Source organism: Agelaius tricolor, unplaced genomic scaffold (assembly GCF_023055355.1).
Source record: "Agelaius tricolor isolate 1412-34295 unplaced genomic scaffold, bAgeTri1.0.p SCAF_86, whole genome shotgun sequence".
Lineage (NCBI taxonomy): Eukaryota > Metazoa > Chordata > Aves > Passeriformes > Icteridae > Agelaius > Agelaius tricolor.
In genome coordinates this window covers 172444-191085 of record NW_027269346.1, presented here as the reverse complement: position 1 = coordinate 191085, position 18642 = coordinate 172444, and the positions used below count along the sequence as shown (strand labels likewise).

The following is an 18642-nucleotide window of genomic DNA, read 5'->3' as shown; positions in this document are numbered from 1 at the left end:
GGCCAGGCACTGACCAGGGGGTGACCGGGAGTGACCAAGGGTACACGCTCACCCCCACTACCCCAGCCCCGCCTCGCCTTTCCCGCCTTTCCCGCACACGTGACTCTGCCATTCCCGCGTGCGCGTGCGCAGTGCGGCGTGGGGCGCCCCAGTGGGCGGGGCCGGCGGCCGGCGCGCGCCTGAGGACGTGGCGCTTTCCAGCCAATCAGCGCCCCCGGCCCCGGCGGGGTGGGCGGGGCCGGAGGGAGCGGGGCCGTAGGAGGGCGCGGGGGGCGGGGCGCGAGGCGGGGGCGGGCAGAGGGGCGGAGTGGCGGCCGAAAAGACCAATCGGAACGCGCATCGGCGCGGGGGAAGAGGCGTGGCCCTCCCGTGATTGGTGGGCGGGGAGGGCGCGCGGGGGGCCGTGCGGCGTGGCGCGGCGCCGACTTCCGGTGCGCGGAGCGGTGGCGGCAGCGGCGGCGGCGGAGGGGACGGTGAGGGACGGGAAGGGACCGGGATGGGCACCGAGGCCGAGGCCGGGGCCGGGGCCTGGGGCGCGGGGAAGCGGCGGGAGCGGCGCTGCAGGGCCGCTGCGGTGTGGCGGTAACGCGGCGGCGGCAGCGCCGGGCCCGGTCTCCATGGGAACGGGCGGGAGCGGCGGCGCCGCCGCGTCCGCGATTCCTGCGGCCCGTCCCGCTGTGTGGTGCCGAGTTCCAGGGCCGCCCGAGATCGGGCCCAGGGCGGGTGGGCTGGGCCGGTCGGGACCGCCGGTCCTGGGGACGGAGTCTCTGCATCTCACGACCAGGGCGGGACCGGCCCGCGGGAATCCATCGCCTGCCCCGGGGCGTTATCCGCCGGGATAAAGGGCCGTGGGACCCCGGGACACCGGGATAGCGGGCTGTGGGACCCCCGGAATAAAGGGCCGTGGGACCCCCGGGACACCGGAATAAAGGGCCGTGGGACCCCCGGGACACCGGGATAAAGGGCCGTGGGACCCCCGGGATAACGGGCTGTGGGACCCTCGGGACACCGGGATAACGGGATAACGGGCCGTGGGACCCTCGGTGCTGCCCCGCGCGGGGGCTCTGGGCCGAGGAGGTGCCACCCCTGCCCGTGCTCCTCTCCCGCAGCTCTCGGTGACCCCAAACGCTGGGGCTGGTTTGGAGCAGGACCAGCCCGTTTCTGCCCCGGGATTGGTTTTGGCTCCGTGTCTCCCCCACATCCGTGCATCCTTTTCCCCTTGCCGTGCCCCGGGGTGGCACCCTGGGGTCCCAGTTAATTGTTCCCTGGCTGCTCTAATGGGATCCATCCCGTGAAAAGCAGAAGCAGGCTGATTCCCAAACCTGAACAAATTGTGTTGCCCGTGGGGGGCTTTATGGCGTCCTGTTGGCCTCCCACATGGGAAATGTGAGGGGCTTCTTCCCATCAGTTTCCTCTAAATGTCACCACAGTTACAAGCCCAGTGCAGGATCCTGAATTCCTCTGTCAGTATCCAAGCAAACTCAATGGGAATTCTGGGTTTTTCCATCAATATTTCAGCAAACCCACCTGGAATCCCAAGTTCCTCCATCAACAGCCCATCAAACCCACCTGGGACCCCGAGTTTCTCCATCAATATTCTTGGAATCTCAATGTCCTCCACCTAGCCCCGCTGGAATCCCGAGTTCCTCCCCAGCTGAGGGTCTGACCCCCACATATTCCCCCCACTGGTTCCTGCTCCCGACTTCCCTGCGGCTCACCCAGAGACCCTTTATCCGGGAGGAGAGGGATCCTCTGCCAAAGGCCCCTTGGGACGAGAGGGGCTCTGTTTTCCCTCAGCTTGGGATCCCCACAGGGAGTCCAGGGCCCATCCCTTGGTCAGCAGGAGCTGCTGGTGCTGCCAGGTTTTCCTGGAGAATTCTTTATGGATAACTGTGGTTTGTGGGTTTTGGTGTCTCTGAGCACCTTTCCTGGCACTGCCCGGAGCTGGGGTTGTCCCTCTTTGATCACTTCCAAGTGCCTCTGGGCTCTGTGTGGACACTGGCAGATAACATCGGGCTGTTTGACCCGCTCCAGGTCACTCTGTGCTCCAGGCTGGGCTGATCCTGGGATCAGCACGGGGCTGGGCTGGCCTTGGCTGCTGGGATGTGCCCAGAGGAGCAGGAATCAGCTCCTGGGGATGGGGATACCCAGAGGAGCAGGAGGCAGCTCCTGGGACAGGGATACCCAGAGGAGCAGGAGGCAGCTCCTGGGACAGGGTTATACAGAGCTCCACGTACACCTGGCACTGGCTTTCCCTCCTGGGAGGTTTCTTCTCCCCAGAAACACTAAAATAGTGACTTTTTCCCCTCACCCTGCCCTGTCCTCCCCCACTTCCAAGGAATTGAAGCTTGTGGATTTTCTGAATGGTCTGATAAATCCTCATTCAAAAACAGGAAGGAAAGGGCTTTTCCACGTCCTTTCCCCCATGTCCTGCCACCAGTGTCTTGGTTTGACGTGGGACCAGTCCCAGGTCACTCCTGGTCATTCCGGGGTCACTCCTAGGGCAGAACTCCTTGGTGAGAGTTCAGGTTAAAGGGCTGAGGTTCAGGCTAAAGGGGATTTTAAACCACAGACTTTAAGAGATAAGGAATGGCAATACCTGGGTTTACATTTATGTTTAAGAGCTCTGGATGGGGAAGACCTGGATGTAAATTTAAAGGGGTAAGGATGGGGAATATCTTGGGTTTAAATTTAAGCTAAAGCAATAGGGATGAGGAATATATTGAAATAAATTTGCATTTAAGAGCTCTGGGTGGTGACTATCTGGATTAAATTTAGAATGAAAGAGTTAAAACCCAGAAATATCTTGATTAAAATTTAAGGCTAAATACACCAGGATGATGAATACCTGGACTGAAATTTAGAGATCAGGATGGGGAACACCTGGATCTAATATGGGATCTTAGATGAGATCTCAGTGACGAGCATGGGGAACACCTGAGTTTCTGCTGGGGTCTAAAGGGATGAGCCTCTGGAATCCCTCCAGAGCTGCCATGGATCCCAGGCCCTTTTGGGTGGTTTGTCCAGGCGGTCCCGGTGTGGGGGAGGATTCACCTGCAGTGGGTCTGGGGAGCACCAGGGCTGGGGAGGGGATGTGGGGGCAGAGCTGGGGTGTGTGCACGTCCTTCATTCCTCCATCTGCATCCACTTCCTTCCTTCCTTCCTTCCTTTCTTCCCTCCAGGACCCCTTTCCCCACCCCTGGATCCCTTCCCAGCCCAGCTGCCGCTCGGAGGGGCTCTGGGATGGGGTCGGGAGCAGCTCTGGGGAAACGGGACATTACCCACGTGCACGGGGCTGGAAATTCCCCGTGCCCGATAATCTGGGTTAATTAATCCCTGTGCCCCGATAATCTGTGTTAATGAATGCCTGTGCCCTGATAATCCATGTCAGTGAATCACTTTTGCCCAGATAACCCATATCAGTTCATTACAGTGCCCTGATAATTAGGATCAGTTGATCAATTTGACCTGAGAATATTCATCATTTTCCCCTATAATTTGCATTTATTAGTCATTTGTGCCCACACAAATCTGCACTAGTTCTCCATTTTCCCAAATAACGTGCAGTAATTCCCCATTTTTCCCAGACAGTCTGCATTAAATCATCATCTTTGCCCAGACAATCCATATTTATAATTTCATCCAGATCATTTGGATTAATTAATCACTTTTGCTCCCATAATCTGTATTATTATTAATCTGGTTTTTTCCCCAATAACATGCTCTAATCCCCATTTCTCCCAGATAACTTGCCCTAATCCCCAATTTTTCCAAGATAACTGGCCCTAAACCCTATTCTTCCCAAACAAGCCATCCCATGGCAATGTCCCTGTCCCAGTGTCCCTGTCCCACGGCAGTGTCCCTGTCCTGGTGTCTCTGTCCCATGGCAGTGTCCCTGTCCCCTGGTCTCTGTCCCATCATGGTGTCCCTGTCCCACAGCAGTGTCCCTGTCCCAGGGTCCCTGTCCCTTGGTAGTGTCCCTGTCCCACGGCAGTGTCCCTGTCCCCTGTCCCTATCCCATGGCAGTGTCCCTGACCCCAGCCCCTGTCCCACGGCGGTGTCCCTGTCCCAGTGTCCCTGTCCCACGGCAGTGTCCCTGTCCAGGTGTCCCTGTCCAGGTGTCCCTGTCCCATCATGGTGTCCCTGTCCCACGGCAGTGTCCCTGTCCCCAGCCCCTGTCCCAGGGCAGTGTCCCCATCCCAGTGTCCCTGTCCCGGTGTCCCTGTCCCATGGCAGTGTCCCTGTCCCAGGGCAGTGTCCCCATCCCAGTGTCCCTGTCCCGGTGTCCCTGTCCCACGGCGCTGTCCCTGTCCCCGCAGGCAGGCCCGGCACGATGCGGTTCCCGCGGCTGCTGCTGTGCGTGGGCGTGTGGGCGCTGTGCGGCTCGGCCAAGCCCACGGAGCGCAAGGAGCGCGTGGTGCGCGAGGCCCCGCTCAGCGCCCGCGAGCACGACGACGCCCAGAGCTTCGACTACGACCACGACGCCTTCCTGGGTGCCGACGAGGCCAAGAGCTTCGACCAGCTCACCCCGGAGGAGAGCAAGGAGCGCCTGGGGTAAGGACAGCATCCCCGCCCTGCCCAGAGCAGGAGGGCACACACGGGCACGCTCCCCCTGCGGGAATCCCCCAAAAAGTCACCCGGAGCCATTTCCTGTGCCCGGCATTCCCCAACACTCCAGAGCAGACAGGGGGGTTCTGCACTGTGCTGTGCTCGCTCCCTGTTCTCTGGGTGCCTCTGGAGCCCCTGGGATCACTGGTGTTTCTCAGTTGGAGGTTGGTTGGGAGTTGGAAAAACAGAGCCTGTATGGAGATTCCCCGTCCAACATCTCCAACATCTCCCCTCAGATCCAGGATGGCCGTGCCTGCCCTGGGATCCGGCCCTGCCTCCCCTGGGATCTGGCCCAGGATGGTTCTGGGAGCCGTGCAGGGCCGGGTGCCCCCCAGCAGCTGCTGCCGCAGTTGTTCTGGGGCTCAGGGTGGCTCAAACCTGGGACCTGCAGGCTCCAGCGGGGTGGGGGGGCCTGGAGGACAGAGGCTCCCTAGGGAGCTCAGGACATCCTCAGGGTGCTGGGCTCCAGTCACCTTGGAACTGGGTGCCTTTGGCTGGGCTTTCATGGAATGGCTGGGTGGGAAGGGACCCCAAATCCCCTCCAGTGCCACCCCCACCATAGCAGGGACACCTCCCACTGTCCCAGGCTGCTCCAGCCCCAGTGTCCAGCCTGGCCTGGGGCACTGCCAGGGATGCAGGGGCAGCCCCAGCTGCTCTGGGCACCCTGTGCCAGGGCCTGCCCACCCTCCCAGCCAGGAATCCCTTCCCAAGATTCCACCTGATTCTCTCCCCCTTTTTTAGTCAGACTTGATTTTTTCAGCCAAGCATCCCAACCTTGCTCTGCTGCTGGAGCAGCACCTACCACAGCCCATAGTGAATTTTGGGCTGTTTTTTGGGAATGGTGCTCCCCGATGGGACAGGAAAGCTCAACCACATGTGGGTGCTGGGGACACCTCCAGAGTGAGCCAATTCCCACAGCGGGATGTGCAGGGCAGGGGGTGCCAGGTTCCATCCATCCCTATGGGTCATCCAGGCCCCCAGTGGGAAGGAGGTGCTGGCCTCTCCTCCAGCACTTCGTGGCCAGAGGGAATTTCCTCCCTCCAGGGACTGGGAAACCCCTTGATCCTTTGGAGCCAGGCCCTGGTCGCTGCATAAGTTCCAAAATACAGGATCCAGGAGACTTTTTGCCTCCTTTTTTGCCACCTGGCACAATCAGAGTGAGTGCCTCGATGCCCCTGGAGCAGCATCAGATGGGAGGGAAGCTGGGCCCCCCCCCCGGCCTCTCTCGATGCCAGGGCTGCAATCCCAGAGCCCGTCACGGCTCAATCCCATTGTTCTGCCGCGTTACCCGGAACGCCTTTCCACGGGGGATTTACTGCCCTGCATACAAACAGCCCAGGGCTGTCTGTGGGGCAGCTCCGGCCATCCCGAGCCCAGGGCCTCCCGTAAACCCCTTATCTCGGGGGGTTTTGTGAGCTCTGTGCCCCAGCGGGGCTGTGCTGCAGCAGGGGCCGCTTTTCCTGCGGCAGCTCCGCCTCGGCTCCCTCCCCTCCTGCCCTGGGGCCGCGGCTTGGGAGCACTGCCCGGTGCCTGCCCCGGTCGGTCGGTCGGTGTGTCCCTGTCCCTTGGAGCGGGCAGTGGGAACGGGACCGGGCAGTGGGAACGGGGAGCAGCTGCTGCCCGGTGCCTGCCTCAGTGTGTCCAGAGCAGTGCCCGTCCCTGGCAGTGCCTGTCCCTTGGAGCGGGCAGTGGGAACGGGACCGGGCAGTGGGAACGGGGAGCAGCTGCTGCTCTCGCCAACATCTGCTGCCTGCCCTTGCTGGGGGCAGGATGGGCCCTTGGCAGAGTGGAAGGGTTTGGTGGCTGCTGCCCTGGGAAAGCAGCCGTGAGCAGCTGGTGCCAGCCCCCGGACCGGGGTGGGGAGGAGGTTTGGGAGCTTCCTGAGCACTCGAGAGGGTTTGACTTCCCTGGGAAGCTGTTCCCTAATTAACCCTGTAGAAACTGCCCTGGAAAAACTGCCTGGCCATCAATCCCTGCCGGCTCTGGTCCTCCATTCCAGGGATTTTCCCTAATAAATCCCCTTGCTAGTGGTGTACCTTCTTGGGAGACAGAAACACAGAATTTTCCCCCTGAAATAGGAAGGATTTGAGAGCTTTATTTGTGGTTTATATATTTACATGGACAAATGTTTAATATCCATGTGGATAGTTACATGGATAGTAACTATCCACATGGATATTAAACATATACATAGTTCTATGCAGAATTTTATAATATTGATTTGTTATATGTTTATACAGAAGATTTTGAATATTTATGTGACATTTTGCATATTTCTGTGTTTGATCAGAAATATCAGAAGGGACACTTTGCACATTGATATATAAAATTCTGAAATATTTCTATAATATTTTACATACGTGTGCATAAATTTGGATGCTATTGATGAGCTATTGTTTTATATTTATTTTATGTATTTCTCTTTAAAATCACTCAGGTCTCCAAGCCCTGCCCACTGCCCCCACTCTGGCCTCTCGCTGTCAGAACTAAATTCCACATTTTCCCTTTGTTCTTCCAGTCTCTCTCCAGCTTCTCATTGCCAGGAACATCCTTTGTGCCACAGAGGAATTCCTGGTTTTCCTAGACCGAGGCAATTCTGAAACACGGAAACCTGGGTGTGAGCATGGGTGGCTCCGGTGCCCGGTTTTCCCTTTGCGTCAATATATTTGGAATTAATAGTCCTAGCGGCAATCTAAAATTTAAAATTCCATGTTTTCCACCTGTCTAAAATTCCTTAAATACCTGGGCTGGAGCTCAGGATTCCTGACCTGTTTTCCGTTAAACCTTCATGTTAGAGGAAAAAAAAACAGGATCCTGCTTCACCAGACAAAGGATTTTGGGACTGTTATCCGTGATTTTCATCCGAGGAGCCCAAAACCTCCCCAGCACAGAGCTGGGAGTGCTCCGGGGAGCGAGCGCTGCTGCGGATCAAGCAGCCCCCACCCCCCGGCTCCATCTGCCCCTGGGTCCCGCATTCCTGCCGGCCTTTCCTACAGCTGCTGCTAAAAATAACGGAGGCACGCGGCTCCGGGGCTGCGGCTCCGGTGTCTGCCCGGCCCGGCACCGGGGCTGCTCTGCTCCGCTGGGCTTGGGCGGCTCCCGCTCCTCCCGCAGAGCCAAACTTCCCCAAACCTCCCCAAACTTCCCCAAACCTCCTGGCTGTAGCAGAAATGTGCGTCCCTGCTCCTCGCCCGGCGCCGGCGAGTCGGGAGGACGTGCAGATGGAGCTTTCCTAAGGTTTAACAGGGAAGGTTTTCCCCTAAAACTCATAATTCCTGAAGGAACCACAACCTGAGTGGTTCGAGAGTGGCCAAGCTGGTGATTTCCATGTCTGAGCCAGTGTTTTCTGTGTCCAAAACAGAGTTTTGGCAGCTGACCTTGCTTTTCGGCAGCTAACCCAAAATGTTGGTTGTAAAGATAAACTTTTCAAATGGTTGAATTTGCAAATTTCATAACCACCTCAAACTTTCTCCTGGCATCACCAGGAGAGGCAGAGCCGATATTCCCATTTTTAATACAAATATGGGTCTGTACTCATCACCTGCACCATCTTGGTCAAAGGACTCATGGATGGGTCTTTCCCAGGGGCTTAAAATGAAGCTTTTCCCCTAAAACTCAGAATTTCTGAAGAAACCAGAACCTGAGTAGTCCAAAAGTGGCCAAGCCAGGGATTTTCATGTCTGAGCCAAAGTTTTGGCAGCTGAACCATATGTTGCTTTTTAAGGATAAACTCTCCAAATGGTTGAATTCCCAAGTTCTGTAATGACCTCAACTTGCCCCCTCTGCCCCTTCCTATTCCCTCCCTGCTAACCTCTCAGTTTTTTAACTTTTGATGCATTTCTCTGTGTTTCCCACAGGAAGATTGTAGGGAAAATAGATGAGGATGGAGATGGGTTTGTGACAGTGGAGGAGCTGAAGGCCTGGATCAAGTTTGCCCAAAAGCGCTGGATTTACGAGGATGTGGAGCGCCAGTGGAAGGGCCATGACCTCAATGAGGACGGGCTTGTTTCCTGGGAGGAGTATAAAAATGCCACCTATGGATATATCCTGGGTAGGTCCTGGCTCTTGGCTTGGGCCTTTCCTGGAGCCAGCAGCTGGGACGTCCTGCTCTGCTTTGGGTCACTGAGGGTCAGTGGGGTGGTCAGGGATCAGGGTGGGCTCAGGGCACAGTGGTCAGTGGTGGTCAGGGACTGGGATGGGCTCATGGAGTGATGGTTGACAGGATGGACGTGGATCCAGATGGGGTTGTGGAGGGGGAGTTTGGGACCTGGATTGGGGAGGCCCAGAGGAAGTTGTGGTTGAAAGTGTGGGGTGGTGCTGGGCTGGCGTTTGGCTGACCTGAGATGGATTTTTCCCCTGGGGTAAGCACAGGAATATGATGTAGGATGTGGCCTTGGTGTACATGGGGCCAGCTGGAGCAGATGTCCCCAATATGTTACACTTTGAAACCTCTAAAACTCTACAAATTGACCTCCTGGTGGCATTAGCAAAGAGAAATCCAAGGAAAAGAACCCAAAATACATAGAAATCTCCCCAACGGAAAGTTTACACACCCCACACCCTCAGTTTCCCCTCTGCAGCCACACTTGGGCATTATTAATGTTCCTGGTGACAAATGCATCTCTGGGTTGAATCCAGGTGATTTTGGGATGAATGGCATGTGGGAATGGCGGTTTCCAGCCCTTTGGAATTCCTGCTTTGTGGGGGAATTTGGGACCAGCAGGTGGAATGCACTGGTCCGCAGCTGTGGAGCCACCTTGGTGTGTCCACTGCATCCCTAAACCCAACAAACCACTAGCAGAGATTTCAGTTGCTTTCCCTTGTCCTGGGAGCAGTTTTAGACCCCAGAGCTCAGGGATTTTGGGACAGGTGCTGGGCCAGTAGTGAGGCATGGCCTCAGACATCCCTGGGACTGAGGGAAGCAGCAGCTCTTTTGGGGTTAAAACCATAAACCGTCAAGCCCTGTGCCAGCTCTGGCCTCCAGCACTGTAGACTGGCCCAGCGGAGGAGCTGCAGCTCTGGAGTGTCGAATCCACTCTAATTTCCTAAATATTGCCAAAAATAGTCAAACTGCTCCGCGGGATGTGCAGAGGGGGAGCTGCTGCACAGGAGGCTCATCCATCTCCCTTGGGATCAGGGAGGATCTGGATTTGCTGCGCTGGTGGCCAGGGAGGGCCCTGTGACACCCCTGGGCTGGGGCAGCACCTCCCAAAGCTCCCTTTGCCACGGGTTTCTGGGCTGATCTGCCTGTGTGAATCCAGCCTGGAAGGGGCAGAGAGCTCCTGGGAAGGGTTGAGCCCAGTTTGAGGGGTCTGGGGTGGCATTTTGGACCTGCAGGTGTTGGATAGGGAAAAGTGTGAGCATTCACGAGGAAAAGCCTTAGTGAGAGAGCCCTGCATGAACAGAGCCCCCTTGATGAGCTGGAGGAGCAGTTCCCCCGCAGTCTGGCAGGGTGTGGGGAGTGCCCAGCCCCCGGCACGGCCGGTTCCAGAGCTGGAGCAGCCCTGGAGGCTGCGTGCCCCTGGCAGGCCCTGGTGCAGCCTCCGCTCCTGCTGCTCCCACATACTTGTGTCCTTACAGAGCGCCGGGAGGATCCTGCCTCACGCTCTGGCTCCGGCTCCTCTCGGCAGGAATTACTTTTCCACAGCTCCTTGCTGCTCAAATGTTCCTCTGTCTTCTCCTCGCTCCCCTCCCTGGCCAGAGTGGGGCTGGAATGCCTCTGGAAGTGCCTCCTGAGTGTTGACCCGTGGCCAAGGGATGCATGGGGCCAGGCATTGCCCTTGGCTGCCTTGGAGGGTCCAGAATGTGTTTTGTCAGCAAAATGAGGTGCCGGGAGTGGTTTTATTAATTAATTAATTAATTACACACCAGGATGAGTCACTGGGTGGCCCCCAGAAGTGTCACGGAGCAGTGTGGGGTTCTGCTGGGGGGAGTCCTGGGAAGCAGGGAATATCAACTGATAAACGTCCAAGAGCTTCATCTGAGACTGGAAATTCCTTTGAAACTCCCTTCAAAATCAGAATATTATCATCATCATCATCACCACTCCTATTTTTGTTAATTCCTCAATCCCATGGTGGGATCCAAGACCAGGACACAAGATGGAGGGTTGAGTTTGTGGCTTTGCTGCCATACTCTGAGCAAAACCCCCTGCTCCCCCAGACCTCTCCCAGCCCAGGGACCAAGGCAGGAAGTAACTTTGGGGGCTTTGGGAGGGTTTAACCCTTTTTAACCCATCTCCCCCCCCCCCCCCCCCCCAATCCCCCATCAAACCCCTTAATTAGCCCAACAGCAATTAAGGAATCATCTGTTAATGGCGCTGGTCCTGAAGGTTTCCTTGTTCGAGGCTATGCTGCTTCTCAAGGCAAAACCTTGGGAACAGAATGGGCAATTTGGGGTTCATTCAGCCCTAGAGCTGCCTTAAAGTCAGAATCTTTGTGTATTTTATGGATGCTCCAGAGCCCCTTAATCCCGGGCTCCCCAATGCCTGCCTTTTGCCTCAGGTAATAGAGCAGGGACACAGGAGCTTTGGGACCTTCTTGTTAGATGGGGCCTGGCTCAGGTTTAACTCAAGCAGAGCGTGGCAGTGTCCCCCAGGATCCACGTTCTCCAGGGCTGCTGGACACTGCTGTGTCTGTAACCCCTGTCCTGCTGCTGGCAGGGCTGTGCCAGGCGGCCACGCGTGCCCCGCAGTCCCACCCGGCCGGTGCCTGCTGGCCCTGCCACTGCCAGCAGTGAGTCAGATCCCCTTACACATTCCCCTCCCAAAATAGTTCCCGTTGAGCCTCTGGCCGTGCCGGCCAAAGCCCCCAAGGCTTGTCTTTTGGGGCCCCTCCCTGGGAATGTCATGGTCCCAGGGCTTCCGTAGCTCCTCCTGGGAGTGGGCGTGGCAGAGAAGGGGTGGCTGCAATTGAGCTTTTGCTGGCAAAGCATCGTGAGGTTGTGCTGAGAGGGAGGAAGTTGAGTTGAGTTTGAGGTTGGGTGGAGGATGTTGAGGTTGCATTGAGGAAGTTGAGGATGAGAAGGTTGAGTGAGGGAGGTTGAGGTTGGGTTGGGGTGAAGGTTGAGGTTGGGTTGGGGAGATCAAAGTTGTCTGAGGTTGAAGTTGAGAGGAAGCTGAGGTTCAGTAGAGGAGGTTGAGCTGAGACTGTTGAGTTGGTTGAGGCTGTGTTGGTGGTTACGGGTGCTCGCCATGCCCGAGCTGACCCGGGTGCTCCCTGTGCTCCCCAGACGATCCAGATCCTGACGATGGCTTCAACTACAAACAGATGATGGTGCGGGACGAGCGGCGCTTCAAGATGGCCGACAAGGATGGGGACCTGGCTGCCACCAAGGAGGAGTTCACGGCCTTCCTGCACCCCGAGGAGTACGACTACATGAAGGACATCGTTGTGCAGGTGGGGCCGGCGCAGAGGCCCTTTGGGAAGCTCTGGTGGCGGGTGGTCACTGAGGGGCACCTTGGGCCCGGCTCACGCTGGCATCTTCTTGCAGGAAACCATGGAGGACATTGACAAGAATGGCGATGGTTTCATTGACCTGGAGGAGTACATTGGTGAGACGCTGGTGCTGCTGCTCCATGTCCTGTCCATGTCCCCTCAGTGTCCCCGTCCCGTGGGAGCCACTGCTGCCGTGTCCTTCCCAGTCCTCCCCCTCACAGAATGTTCTTCTCTCTCTCAACTTCCACCTGCCCCTAGGCCTCCACCGAGGATTTTTGGGTGAAATCATGACCCAGATGGTGCTTTTGGGTTTTGGGGATAGCTTTAGGGAACTCAAGGCTTTGGGTCAATCCTTGGGGTGGCGACAGGACCGTGGGGCTGATGCTAATGCTGCTGTCCCCCCAGGTGACATGTACAGCCAGGACGGTGATGCTGATGAGCCTGAGTGGGTGAAGACGGAGCGGGAACAGTTTGTGGAGTTCCGGGACAAGAACCGGGATGGGAAGATGGACAAGGAGGAGACCAAGGATTGGATCCTGCCCTCAGACTACGACCACGCCGAGGCTGAGGCCCGGCACCTCGTCTATGAGTCCGACCAGGACAAGGTGGGCCAGCAGCTCCGGGGGGGATTTGGGGAGCGGGAGGAGGAGTGGGGAGACGGCGGGATGGGGAGACGGCGGGATGGGGAGACGGCGGGATGGGGAGACGGCGGGATGGGGAGACAGTGGGATGGGGAGATAGTGGGATGTGGTGTTCCCTGTGGGATGGGGAGATAGCGGGATGTGGCGTTCCCTGCGGGATGGGGAGATAGCGGGATGTGGCATTCCCTGCGGGATGGGGAGATAGCGGGATAGTGAGATAGCTGGATGGGGAGACAGCGGGATGTGGCGTTCCCTGTGGGATTGAGAGACGGCGGGATGGGGAGATAGCGGGATGTGGCGTTCCCTGTGAGATGGGGAGATAGCGGGATGTGGCGTTCCCTGTGAGATGGGGAGATAGCGGGATGTGGCATTCCCTGCGGGATGGGGAGATAGCGGGATGTGGCATTCCCTGCGGGATGGGGAGACAGCGGGATGTGGCGTTCCCTGCGGGATGGGGAGATAGCGGGATGTGGCGTTCCCTGCGGGATGGGGAGACAGCGGGATGTGGCGTTCCCTGCAGGATGGGAAGCTGACGCGGGAGGAGATCGTGGACAAGTCAGACCTGTTCGTGGGCAGCCAGGCCACGGACTTCGGGGAGGCGCTGGTGCGGCACGACGAGTTCTAGGCTCGAGCCGGCAGCGCTCGTGGGCTCCGTCCCTGGCCGAGGCCGCTCCTCTGCGGAGGAAACCCCATCCCGGCTCCCGGGGACGGGGCTCGGGAAAGCCACACTCCCCCGGCACCTGGGGCTCGTCTTGTTGTGGGTTTTCCCCGGATTTTAACGACTTTTGGGTTATTTTTGTATGTTTTGGTTTTACCACGTGTGGGGACAGCTTCCCTGGCGCGGGGGCAGCGACGGGGCTGCCCGGGGCTGCGGGGCCCGGGGGCCTGGGGGGGAGTGGGAAATTCACAGAGGGATTGGGGTTGGAATTGCAGTTGGAATAAAAATTAGAATTGGAATTGGAATTAAAGTTGAAATTGGAATTAAAATTGGAATTTGAATTGGGCTGAAATTTTAATTAAAAATGGAATTGGAATTAAACATTGAAATCAAAGTTGAAAATTGAACTTGAAATGGAATTGGAACCAAATAAGTGAAATTGGATTAAGTGGAAACAGTGATGTGAAATTGGAATGAAAAGTGAACATTGAAGCCCCAAAAACCATCAGAGCAGCAGCAGGGCCCAGGGGGTGACCTGGAGGTGACCCCAGGGAGGTTGGACCCTCCTCCCCTGTCGCTGCCCCCTGGGATCTGGGCGAGACCCCTCCCCCCAGCCCCGCTCCAAGTGCCTTGAATCCCCCAAACCCTGGGGGAGGGCCTCATCCCACCCCGCTCTGGGACAATTCCCAAGGTTTTCTCTCTTCTGTGTTGTTTGTCCCCCTGCAGCCACCAGAGCTGCGTGGAATTGGGCCGGGCCATCTCCAAATTCCCAGGTTTTCCCTTAAATCCTTTCCCAAAGGTTTCCAAGGGCTGACCGGATCCTTCCATCTCCTCCTCCTCTTTCTACCTCTCCTTTTCCTCCCCTCCCTAAATCCAGTGGTAAGTGGGTCGGGAATATGGCCCCATGCAGGGCTTGGGAATCTGGGAATGCTGGGGCAATCAAGGAATGTCGGGGTTGGTTTGGGACACCAGGGATGATTTGGGACAGCAGAAGTGATGTTTGGAACCCTGGGAAAGCCTCTGGTGCAGCCACCCAGCCCTGCAGCAGCCCCTCTCCTAACATCTCCCAGCTCCCATCCGCGAGGATTTGGGCCCCTGTGACAACTCCAAACATGGATTTTTCACCTCCTCCGGGTTTATTCCTCGGTTTTCTCCTCGGGCTGATTGAAGGGATCCGGATCGGTTGGAACTCAATAAAACTGTTCACCCCCCGATGGGCCGAGGGGGACGGACCCCAGTTCCCTGTTTCCCCCTAAACCAGGATCTGGGAGAGCCCCCTTGGACTGAGCCAGATGGGTTTGGGGAGGGGGGGAACTGGCTGGGGATGTGGGGACACACGAGGCCTGTGGGAGTTCTGCCCCTGGGGCTTGGGGGGCTCAGCCCCACAGAGGGAACCCAGCCCCATGGATGGGGGGGCTCATTCCCACCCCCACCCCACAGAGGGGGGGCCCAGCCCCAGCCCCATGGATGGGGAGCTCAGCCCTGCAGATGGGGGCCCTTAGGTCCCACTCCAGCCCCACAGATGGAGAGGGTAGCACCATCCCACCTCCCTGCCCTTCCCGTGTGTGAGGCCTGAAGGGGGACAAGGGAGCAGGGTCCCACCATGGCACCACCATGGAGCACAGCCACCTCCGGGACCCATCCTGCCCCACCGTGGGGCACAGTTTCCCCTGGGACCCACCCTCTGTCCCTGCCGTGGGGCACAGCCACTCCCAAGACTTGTCCCGCCCTGCAGTGGGGCACAGCCACCCCTGGGACCCCCATCCCACCCAGCCATGGGGCACAGCTCCACCAAGGCCTCCATCCCATCCCACTGTGCAGCACAGCCAGCCCCAGCTCTCCCATTGCCACCCTGCAGTGGGGCACGGTGCCCCTGGGTGCCCCATCCCACAGGTCCCAGGTGCTCAGCAGGTCCCTGGGTGCCCGTGCCGTGGGTGCCCATGCCATGGGTTCCCTGTCCCTCAGGTGCCAGGTGCTCAGTGGGTCCCTGGACACCCATGCTGTGGGTGCCCTGTCTCACGGGTCCCTGGCTGCCCGTGCCATGGGTGCCCTGTCCCTCAGGTCCCAGGTGCTCAGGGGTCCCCGTTGCGCTCAGACCGCGGCCATGGTTTATTGTCCCACCCGCGCTACATCCTAGGCTGGCCGGGGCCCCCGGCCCCCAGAGCAGAGCCAGCCCCATGGGGGGCAGCTGGGGGAGAGCTGGGAGGCAGCCGGGGGTCCCGGGGGCTGGGGCGGTGCCGGAGCCCCTCAGCTGGGGCCGACCTGGCTGGAGGACACGGAGGAGACCTCGGTGCGCTGGGCTGAGCTGGACACCTCGGAGTCGTCGGACATGGGCCGCCCGCACACCGTCTCCATGATGCAGGCGCGGAACTGCGGGGACATGGGCGACACGGGGTCACAGGAGAGGGGACAGCTCAGCCTGGGGGTCCCACCGATCCTGTGTCCGGCCCTGGCACTGTCCTCACACCCTCAGATGCCACACTGGCCCCATCTCCTGTCCCTGGGGTCACTGTACCCCCAGCCATGCAAGTGCTCCTGGATGTACCATGCCCAGGTGTCTCTGGCCCCCCTGCCCCTGGTCCTTGGGCACCCTTGCGTGTCCCCGCTGCCCCAATGTCCTGGGGTGTCCCCATCTTTTCTGTGTCCCCCTTGCCAATGTCATCCCCTTATCTGAGTGTCCTGAGGTGTTCCCTCACACAGGTATCCCTGAGTGTTCCCCGTGCTTGGGTCTCCCTGAGTGTCCCAGGTCCTCAGATATCCTTGGGCAGCCCTGGGTGCCCCCATCACCAGGTGTCCCTGGGTGTCCCCCTCCCCGTGTCTCTGTGCCGGGGTTGCTGGTGTCACCTGTTTGTTCATGAAGCAGTAGATGATGGGGTTGTAGACGCAGGAGCTCTTGGAGAAGAAGGCAGGGATGGTGACGAGGCGCAGGTCGATGCCGTGCTCGCGGTTGTTCACCATGTACATGGCCAGCGCCGCGTAGGGCACGTAGCACATGCAGAAGGAGCCCACCATGACCACGACCATGCGCGACACCTCCCGCTCCGCCTTCTGTGTCGTGGCCGACTCCTGCTGCTGCGCCGCCACCTGCCCAGCGACAGGGACACCTTGGGCCTGCCCAGGCTGCCGGGCCCCTGCCCGGGCTCCTGACCCCTGCCCATCCCCTGTGCAGCCCCCAACCCCTGCCTGTGTGCCTGTCTGCCCCCCTGCCCACCCTCCTGCCTGTGCTCTTGCCCAACCTTCTGTCCAAGTAACCTCCCCTCCCTTCCTGCATCCCTTCATCCCTCCAGTCACCTCTCCCTCCCTCCTGCTCCCCATCCTGCCCTCCCTGCTCACAGTCAATTCTCCACCTCTCCATCCCTGTTCCCTCCCTCCCTCCTGCCCCCCAACCCCTCTCCACCCTCCATCCCTTGCTCTCAGCCACAGCTGTGCCTGACCCCAGTGCCCCCCGTGCCCCCGGGACTCACGGCCCGCAGGGCGCTGAGCAGCTGGGAGTAGGAGAAGATGATGAGGGAGAGGGGGACGATGAAGCAGAAGATGAAGAGGAACCAGGTGTAGTACTCGCTCTTGTACTTGGTGCCCACCGTGTACCAGTCGGGGCCGCAGGAGCACTGCAGCCCCTCGGGGATGTACCTGCAGACCTGTGCTCAGCCCCCGCTCTGCACCGTGGGGCATCCCCCCGGTGCCCCCACAGCGCCCCGTGGCACTTCAGGTGCCTCAGGCACTCACCTGGCACCCCCACGGCTCCCCCACGAGCCCCCCTTGCCTCCCTGTTCCGCCCCCAGGCCCCGTGTCCCACCTGCTCCAGCCGAAGAAGGGCGGGATGGCGACGCCGACGCCGATGATCCAGGTGGCCGCCACCACCAGCAGCGCGTGGCGCGAGTTGAAGCGGAAGTTGCCGAAGGGTTTGCAGATGACGATGTAGCGCTCGAAGGCCAGGAAGGCCAAGGACCACCCTGTCACCAGCCCTGGGGAAACAGGGCCACCACTGGCCTCACACAACCACCCGTGGCCACCAGGGCTAGGGGTCACCCCAATTCCCAAAGCCCCCCAGGCCCCTGGGTCACCCCACGTCCTGTGACCCCAGCAGAATGTAGTGATCACCCCTCCCTTCAGGCCTCAGTGGTCACCCCAGCTCCTCCAGCCACAGGAGATCACAGGGCTCAACCCTACCCATGGCCCTTACCCATTTTGCCACCTTCAGCCCCACCAGACCACAGTGATCACCCCAACTTCCCCAGCCCCAGAAGAACATGATGGGCACCCCCACCTCCAGCTCCACCAGACCCAGTGGTCACCCTGACTCCTATGGTCCCACCAGACTACAGTGGTCAACTCCTAAAGGTCCAGAAGGTCACCCCAATGCCTGCACCCCAGCAGCCCGTGGTGGTCACCCCAACTCCTAAAGCCTTAGCAGAATGTGGTGGTCAACGATACCTTGAGCCCCACCAGACCATGGTGGTCACCCCAACTCCCTCAGCCCCTGTTGGAGATCACTGTGGCCACCTCTGGCCGCAGTAGCCCCCAGTGGTCACTCCATCATCTCTGGCCGCAGCAGCCTGAGCGCCCCCACGCTCCCCTCGTACCTCCGGTGGCCCCTGCAAAGCCCTCAAAGGCACACATGTGCTTCCCGAAGACAAAGTATCCCTGGGAGCTGGCCACGAAGACGGTGAAGATGCAGAAGACGCAGCACATGAGGCCGCTGACGGAGATGTTCACCAGGATGTAGTTGAGCGGCTGCCGCAGCTTCTTGTACTTGATGGTGACGATGAGGACGATGGCGTTCAGGGGGGTGCCCGCCACGAACACCAGCCCCATGAAGATGGTCTGCAGGTAGAAGGCCCACATGGGCGCGATGTGGTACTGGGGCCCATCCCAGGGCCCCACCGACGACTGGTTCTTGAACAGGTAGAACTCTTCCTCGTCCATGGCGGCGGTGCCGGGGGGGGCGCCCACCCCCCTGATATACCCTGCGCCCCCAAAGCTGCTTAGGGGGGATCAGGGCTCAGCCCGGCCAAACTTGGGGATTAGGGTGGGCTAAACCGGGCTCAGCCCCTAATCGGCCCCCTGAGCCGGCTCGAGCCGATTGCCGGTGCTCTGGAGGATTTGGGGGGGGGCAGGAGGGCTCCCCCCAACATCTGGGTATGGGGAGGGTCCCCAGGGGTCCAAGCTTGGTCCTGTTCCTCCTGAGGTGTTCAGGTGTCCCCAGGTGTTCCCAAGCCCAAGTCTCGATCCCAACACAATGGCCAGAGGTCCCCAACCTTAGTCCTGATCCCATCAGGGTCCTCAGTGTGCCCCAGGG

At 59.2% G+C, this 18642-nt stretch overlaps 2 protein-coding genes across 3 annotated transcripts; one reads left to right on the top strand and one right to left on the bottom strand.

The window, feature by feature from the left end:
- The first annotated feature begins 353 nt into the window (after positions 1 to 353).
- CALU (calumenin) lies at positions 354 to 14580 on the top strand. 2 transcript variants are annotated; one of them, XM_071418439.1, is made up of 7 exons: positions 354 to 473; positions 4320 to 4554; positions 8466 to 8659; positions 11839 to 12005; positions 12100 to 12160; positions 12450 to 12649; positions 13206 to 14580. In XM_071418439.1, exons 2-7 carry the CDS (start codon positions 4334 to 4336, stop codon positions 13308 to 13310), a joined length of 948 nt encoding a protein of 315 aa, XP_071274540.1. In that variant the 5' UTR covers positions 354 to 473; positions 4320 to 4333; the 3' UTR covers positions 13311 to 14580. The 2 variants fall into 2 exon arrangements, with proteins under 2 accessions (XP_071274540.1, XP_071274542.1); XM_071418441.1 differs by having other exon boundaries at positions 379 to 473; positions 4324 to 4554.
- A 1010-nt stretch (positions 14581 to 15590) lies between these two features.
- Positions 15591 to 18269, bottom strand: OPN1SW (opsin 1, short wave sensitive). The gene is made up of 5 exons (XM_071418419.1): positions 17927 to 18269; positions 17140 to 17308; positions 16808 to 16973; positions 16188 to 16427; positions 15591 to 15713 (listed from the first exon to the last, which is right to left on the bottom strand). The coding sequence occupies exons 1-5, from the start codon at positions 18267 to 18269 to the stop codon at positions 15591 to 15593; spliced, it is 1041 nt and encodes a 346-aa protein (XP_071274520.1).
- Positions 18270 to 18642: the final 373 nt, after the last annotated feature.